This window comes from Pezoporus occidentalis, unplaced genomic scaffold, assembly GCF_034315485.1.
Source record: "Pezoporus occidentalis ecotype Australia unplaced genomic scaffold, CSIRO_AGI_Poc_V1 ctg12, whole genome shotgun sequence".
NCBI classification, from domain to species: domain Eukaryota; kingdom Metazoa; phylum Chordata; class Aves; order Psittaciformes; family Psittacidae; genus Pezoporus; species Pezoporus occidentalis.
Genome location: NW_026912994.1, coordinates 8,447,389 through 8,455,147, shown reverse-complemented (window position 1 = coordinate 8,455,147; position 7,759 = coordinate 8,447,389). Strand labels below are relative to the sequence as shown.

Sequence of the window (7,759 nt, the reverse complement as noted above, 5' to 3'; positions counted from 1 at the left end):
TCCCGCTGGGGACCGCTGCAGTTTCCTGGCCGAGCCGCTGAGGGGAACTTCCTACCGCGCCTTAGCAAGAACGCCAGGAATTTCGCGGAACGGATCAAAGCCACCCCGGCCCCCCACCGGGAAGCGCCGGTCGCGGGCAGGTTTCCTGCTCCCCCTGCTTCGCCGCGGGGCGGGGTCCGGCCCCTCTCCCCCCCCCCTCCCGGGCAGCACGTTGACCACGCCACGCCCGCGGCGGCCCTCCGCTGGGCGATACCACCTGGCTCGGGGCGGGGGCGCCCCTTCTCCACGGCGATCCGCCCCTTTAAAGGGGCGATTCCCGCGCTGGCGTCCCAAAGAAGTGCGCACTCTACCGCCCGCTTGCCGCTTTTCCTCCCTGCCGGCCTCCTCCTTGATCTACACTCCCACGCCAAGCGGAGAGAGCAGCCGCGGAAGCCGCCAGGTGAGTAAGTGTGGACGGGAGGAAATGGGCGGGGAGTCGTTGCCTGTTTAAGGGCCTCCCACCTCGCTCCGCCATGTTCGGAGGCCCGCCCCCTCTCGGGGGCTCCGCTCCACTCCTGCCCACCCTTAGGGCCTCGGGGAGCCGCCGCGGGGACGCGCTCCAGCCGCCGCCGGCTTCGCCGCTCCTGCCGCCCGGGCCGCGGGACCTCCCGCTGCCACAGGTGAGCGCCGCGGGGAGCCCGCTGCCTCCGCCAGCACAGAGGGGCGGTGGCGCCGCGCCGGTGCCCGAGCGGCCAGGGCGGGGGAGGGGGTCCGCGACCCCTGAGGCGAGGCTTCCGGGCAGGTGGGCTGGGGCCGGGGGAGGGGGATCTGCGGCCGGACAGGGCGGGTGTTCGCCGCGCTGTGCTCTCGGGATGGGTTGCGATCCGGAGAGACCGGCCGGTTGTTGGGACTCGGGGCTGACTCACCGCCGAGCCCTCGAGTTTGCCGCGCCGGGAGGCCGTCTTCCCCGCGCCGAGCGGGGAGCAGCGACACGGAGTAGCCGTGCCCGAGCAGCTCTCGCTTGTCCGTGCAAAGCCTCCCTGTGAAGAGCCCGGCGCCAGCACCCCTGCACGGCCTGAAAGCCAGGTGGTGGGGCGGGAAGTGGGTTCACCTGTAGCTCTCTTTATGGTGAGAGGGATGGAGTTTGTCAGCCAAGAAAGTAGCTGGGATCCTTAGGTGCTTTCCAGCCTTGAGTTGAGCATCACAGCCTCGTTGAGAAGTGTGGCAGTGTTGGTGTTAATGAAACATTGCAGCCAGTTATATGAGATCTACACAGTCGCTGTTTTTTTTCCTAGCGTACTTACAGATTGTCCTAAAAATCACCCAGCTACCATCAACAGTTTGAGCTGAGTTTTGTTCAAGGTAGCCGTAGGCTGTGCATGTCTAATGAAGCTAAACGTCTGTTTGGATCTCTAACTGTTTTTTTGCCAAAGTTTGGCATTTTTAAAGAGCTTTCAATGTAGGGTATTATTCTTTTCTGTGAAAAAGTAACATGTTGTCCTTCCTTTGTGGATTTCATAGCAAAGATGCTGAGCTTTTTCCGCCGAACCCTGGGACGACGGTCTATGCGCAAGCATGCGGAGAAGGAACGGCTAAGAGAGGCCCAGAGAGCTGCAACCCATATCCCTGCAGCTGGGGATGCAAAATCCATCATTACTTGCCGAGTAGCGCTGCTGGATGGGACGGATGTCAGCGTGGACTTACCGGTACGAGCAATGCAAGTCTGTGTTTAAATACTTTTGGCTTGTGTCAATCTGATTGTGCCCTTTGCTGTTTACTAGTTGGTTAAAGGCACATCTCTTTGTCATAGCCACCGACCCTGTGACCTGATGTCCACTAAGTTACTGGTTGTAAAAAGGTTTGGAAAGAATAGTTAACTTTTGTTATTTACTGAAACTGGAGGGCGTTTTGTTAGATGTCACTGTGCCTTACACCTTGAATGTTTTCTAATATTTTAATCTAATTGTTGTGTCAAAGCTCGATTTGGAGAAGGGGTAAGGTTTCAGATGAATTAGATTTTCTTTTCAGTGAGCTATGTATGTATCTTGAGAAGAAAGATAAATCTTTAGGTGTAACTTTGTTGAAGAAGAGGGGTGAGCAGAAATACTAGCAGCAACTTGCTGTGTGTGTTTTGTTTGTTTTGCTTTTATGTCAGATGCAGTTTTTAGCACTGACTTGACAGGGGAGGGGAAGAGAAAAATTCTACCACTTTTCTCTGCTGAAGGCAGACTGCATAGCAGGGAGCATCATTGGGACTGAGGTGTTAGCCGCTGTTTTGCATTTCTAAGGCTCCCTTAATATACACGTGTCTGTTCTGATCTGCTTAATTATATACCTGGTTTTGGCCAACAGGATGAACAGTAGCAATAGAAGTGATGGGCTCTGTTTTTCCATTAGCATGTGTTCTAGTTGTTAGTTACTTATTCTGAGCTTGCATAGCTGGGTTAGGAAACTGTGGGTCTGCAAGACCTTCTGACTAGTTCTGCAGGATTTTGGCTGCAATAACAGTTGCACTGTTACTGAAGCTGCTGGCTGTCAAGAGTGTGTGGAGCAGCCATTCTTTAAATGGCTTTTTTTTTTCCTTCCTTTCTTATTTTAAGCACAACTCTAGAGTCCTATAACGTTAGGTAGTCTGAGGAAGGATTGGCTTGTTAAGAGTGGTGCTGTTGACATAGTGAGTGGAAATAACTCCTGTGATATTCAGAACCCCAAGTAATATAGAGTTAAAGAACCAGTTTGGCATCTTTATCTGTGAAATAACTGTACAGATAGGTGTTTATAGAGGGCAGTGAAACTAATTTGTACATCTGTGAAACAATAAAATGAACATCCGGTGCTGCTCAGTGCCTAGGATGTTTGATTTGAGGCCAGGAATGCTCGCAAACACTTTATAGCAAGAGTTACACTTAAAAAGTAGTTAAGTTTAAATTGGTCTCCACATATCCAGAGCAGTAATCTTTGGAGCTGGAGTTGGCCCTGTAGTTAAATTCCTGGCGCCTCTAACATTTCTAAGGCTTTGAGGAGCATAAATTGAACCTGAAGAGGTGTCATGACCTGCCATCTGGACTATAAAACTTAAATCAAGGTGCAGTAGGCACTATTTATTTCTACAGGAAACTTTTTTCACTCTTCCTTTTTTTCTTTATAAGCCAGTAAAAAGTCTTGTCTGTGGACATCTAAGTTAGGAGTAACAGTAAACAAGCATGCTAAATCAACATAGCTAGATGCAGTAATTACAGTGCATTGTCAGTGTACCTGACACATACCAGTTCCTTTGGTGATTAAAATACAATAAATTAAGAGTAGATTAAATGCTTCATTACAGATTCCTTAATGTGTTTGTTCATGTGTCTCCACTTGCGTCGTTCATATTTTGGGGTTGACTTTTGAAGAGGAAAAGGTGTGGGGGAGAACAAGGGATGAAGTAGTGGGTACAAAATCGTGGCAAAACAATACTGCTTTCTAGAATCTAAAGCTAAATTAAATATACATGCATGTATCTATGGAAAGAGGTTTTGGTTGGTTTTTTTCTTTGTTTTGTTTCTGTTTATCTTTCTTATACAAAACCTTTTCCTGAAAACCATCATCTGGTGTGTTTGAGTCAAACACCTTTTCCAAGACTGGTTCTGTTACTTTGTTGGCAGTAGATTTGGTTTAAAATGAACTCTTGTTATCTCAAAGAGATGCCCTCAGGTCTGCCAGTTCAGTTGTGTATGGTCTGTGAAATTTTTTTATTAAAAAAGTGTGTGTGTATATATATATATATATATATGTATAAATAACAGAAAATGTTAAGACTGAACCATTTTGCAAACAGGTTTGTTCGAGGCCAGAGAAAGAGTCTTGGCAGGAGTGAATGCTGAACCTTTTTTAATCGATGGCTACATAAATACTTTTCAGTGGCATAAGTTGTTGCTGCCACAGAAGGAAAAGATGTTGCTTTTGTTATTGAGTTGTCCTTGTGTTCACATACCCCTTGGCGGAAGAAACAGTTTCTTGGCAGCCAGGCAGTAAGCGAAGTCAAGAGAATGCTGTGGCTGAAAATAATCAGTATAATTTTGTTATGTTAGTTTCCAGCTGGAGTGATACTCCAATCTGGTTTCCCATGTGCCTTCACAAATGTGGTGAAGAAACATTTAGAGGCAGTATCAGGCTTGTGCTTCTTGAGCTATACCCTACAGTGAATTTGCTATGGAAAGAAGAGTGTTCTGGAGTTATGGTCATTCATATAATTGAGATTGCTGAATTTCTGCTTACATTTAAAAGTAAATAAATAAAAGGAGGGAAAAAAAAAACTCCAATAAAACCCAAAGGAAACCATGGGGAACATTACCACGCAAGCCAAACAAGTTTTCAGGTCTTTAAGCAGCGCAGGCTGATGTTTTTACGAATATTGCAAATGAGACAGAAGTGACATGTTGTAAGTGATGGAGTTGAGACTTAATTTATTAAACACAGAATCAGGATTTGAGCAGTAATTCTGCTTTTTGTCCACTGATCTTGTCTCCGGTGTCTGTCAAGCCACTTAATCTGTCTGCTTTTCTATTTCTTCTGTTTTTTTTATTACAAAATTGCCTAACTTGAACTGTCCATCAAAGCTTCAGTTCTGTGCAGTACCTAGACTGAATTCTATTTAAGAAGCTATTTATTTTGCAGCCATGGCAATGACTGAAGAATATCAGTGTTACATATGCTATTTACTGTCACTTTGGTATATTCAAAATGGAAAGCATGAACTTTATGGGAGTTAACAGTGTTCTTTTGGGGCAGATTGAAAGGTGTGGGGTATTTATGTCCCCACCTTCACCTCAGATTCTAAAGTTGTGTTTTGACCTGTTTTTTTTTCCTGGAGTATTACCATTTTTTGAAGCTTTATGTTTGTCCAAATGCACTCAGTGATTTTGACAGACTCGTGCTTAGTGAAAGACTGAGGAGCTTATTATTCTTTTTATCTACGAAAAGTTTTGTAAAATATATGGTGTGTTAACTGCACTGCTGTTGATGTTGTTCATCATACACTTACTGTTAACTAGGGTTCCACTTGAACAAAAGTCAGGTTGTGCTTTTTCTGCGAATTGTTTGAGATCCGTGGGTGGAATGTTTGTTCAGTGGTATGAGCAGTGAGAGGACAAGAACTCTGTTTTGCTGACATCCCTTATCTTACTTTTAATCCTGTTCCCATGCGAAACTAAACGTCATCTTCCCCGGCTGCAGCCCTGGAATTCCCAAAAGCTGTGAACAGCCCTGGTTAGTACCTCAAGACTCCCATCAGATCGGTCATACCGGTCTGGGCCCCCAAGGGAAACCCTGATCAGCTGGAATTCTGGCTTTTCTTGTGGTCATGGTTTGTGGGGAAAGACAGGATGGGGAGGGCAACACAGCAGTGATTTTCCTCGAAAGCTATTTTGAATTGGAGTAACCAGTAGCTTATGAAATACCTCTGAACAAAAATACTTGTTGAAAATGTAAAATGTAGTGCTGTTTTGAGTTCTGGAGGGTTCCAGAGGAATTTTAAGTCAAAGGATGTAAAAATTGAGTGTTGTAAGTCAGTTCTACCCTATTCATAGCTGTAATTGGGAGAGGCGAAGAATAACCTAGATAAAGGGGGAAAATGGTACTATAAATAATGTAAATTAGATTACAGGCATACACTTGGAATACACACCTTTTTAAAAACTCTGGATAGCTTTCTGTGGAAGAACAAGGTCAGCCTTACAACAACAGCAGATAGTAGGTACAGGATCTCATAGAAGCAGCACTGTACTTTGTGGAAGCCAGGGGTGTTTCAGTAAAAAAAAATCCCTGACCCTGCTTAACCCACAATTTACATAATCTTCTCATGGATAATAGAGCGTTAATTGTGTTCCAGTTTCTGTACGTGCAGCCAAAGTTTTAGGCAAAAGCTTCCTAGTGTAAGGTGAAAGACACAAATTACAAGAATGGATGCTCTTTGAGTAACTTTTAATCTTAGAATATTCGTTACTTACGCATGCATGAAGTTTAATATGGAGTTTGCAGAATGAGACAGTTTTGTCCTTATTATAATGCAGTATCATTAAAACAAGGTTGTGTATAAACCAGTCCAAGAGCTCTGTGGAATAGCAGAAACTAGCTTATCTGTTTACAATTTTGGAGTAATGCTTACAAAATAAGATAAAAACGACTGTATTTGTAGTGATTATTTTAAATACAGTTAAGAAATCTATCTGGAATGCCAAAAACGCTGTCAGCAAACTGTTAATGAGTGCTCATGGCTTTTTGTGCAGAGGGGGATATCTATGTTGATCTGACTACAAGATCAGAGATGTGTTGTGATAGTTGATTTTACTTAGTAATCTGCTGTGTGTTTGATTGCTTTTTAAAGTTTGTAAATATTTGTGTCTGCTTGCTGAATACTTGTAGCTGTAAATATGAAATATACAATGCTGTCTGTGGCACAGATGCTGATTAAAAAGATGATTTAGTAATGCTGAAAGTGTTGGAAAAATCAGTCATTGTGTGAAATGAGTAATCTTAAGTGTTCAAAGCTAGCTTTTAAAACTTCAAAATAAAGCTCAGGTGACAAATAATGAGTAAACAAGCACATGTGTTATGACGATGAAATTTTGGATTAAAACTTTTTTGCCCATGTGATCTTTGTCTTCAACTATTGGCATGCATTTGACTATTTGCTTAAACTTCCAAAAGACCTTTAGGGGACTGAAACTGGAAAAAATCAATCCAGAGCTGAGTTACAAAGCAGAGGTGCTGTCTGTGTGGTGTAGATGGGCATGGTTGTAGCACAGAGTGATGTGGTGCTTTCTGAGCTGCCAGATTTAAATGCATGTTGAGATTGAATGTAAAACAGTATATGCCGAGTTGCTTCAGCACTTCTGAGAAGCAGCAGAATCACAAACTGCTGTGCTGGAAGTCCCATCACTTTGACTGCAGGTGGGCATTTCAGGTTTGTTGTGATGCAGGCTGCCCTGGCACAGCTGGAAAGGGAGGAAGGGAGCAGCTGGAATTGTCTATGGCTGCTGTCAGAGTAATTTGTTTCATCTGCAGTGTGCTGCTGAGTGTTTCTGGGGATGGTGCTGCAGGCTGGTTTAGTTGCCCGAAGGTTTAGCATTCTTAACTCTCAGCATAACAGAGCATTTTGCCTGAAGCCCAGCCTTCCTGCTGAACTGCCCCTGTAAAGACCTCAGCCAAAGACCAAGACTCTTGTATGTTCATAATCAGAGCGCTCCTGAGAAACTTGCAGGTGGAACATCAAATGATACTGAAATGTTTGAGAATATACTGGGGGGAGGTATTCAGTCTCTAAACTTCAATGCTGGACAAACTGTTTGGATACATTCTGTATTAGAAAGAACATTAGGAGGTAGATTCAGAAATTGATTAAATCAAATGTGTGACTAGAAGATACGAACTTTCTGGGAGAGGAAAAATGAGAGACTTCTGGCAAAAGAAACTGTCAAGTATGAATGTTTCATATTTTTGGGTTTTTATGCATAAGGTCAGTGAGCCTGAGCACAGTACGTTACAATCCTTCTATATGGTATTCTAATAAATGTCCATTTATGAAGGTATTGAAATAAATTTTTAATGAAAATTTCTGGGAGATGCCTTTTTCTTTCTCCAGAGAATAGTAGACCAAAATCCTTAATCCCAAATGCTTGTCTTCCAGTATTTGGGAGAGACTGAGTAAACGGAAGAATCGACAGGCTCTGAAGGTAGAAATTAACTTCTCTGCAGCCTTCCAGCCTGAAGGGTATTTTACTCAGTGCACAAATACATGGTG

The 7,759-nt window shown here is 44.0% G+C and overlaps 1 protein-coding gene across 9 annotated transcripts in view; it reads left to right on the top strand.

Annotated features, from left to right (window-relative positions):
• The first annotated feature begins 458 nt into the window (after nt 1-458).
• EPB41L5 (erythrocyte membrane protein band 4.1 like 5) overlaps nt 459-7,759 on the top strand; it is a 56,008-nt gene continuing 48,707 nt past the window's right edge. For 2 of the 9 annotated variants that reach the window (XR_009962462.1, XM_062607140.1), the window contains exons 1-2: nt 459-659; nt 1,501-1,685. Coding sequence is in view for 7 of the 9 variants with exons in the window: in XM_062607140.1 (XP_062463124.1) it covers nt 1,506-1,685 (180 nt within the window). In the remaining 2 variants the exon portion in view is untranslated. The other 7 variants (XM_062607145.1, XM_062607144.1, XR_009962463.1 and 4 more) reach the window with 6 other exon arrangements.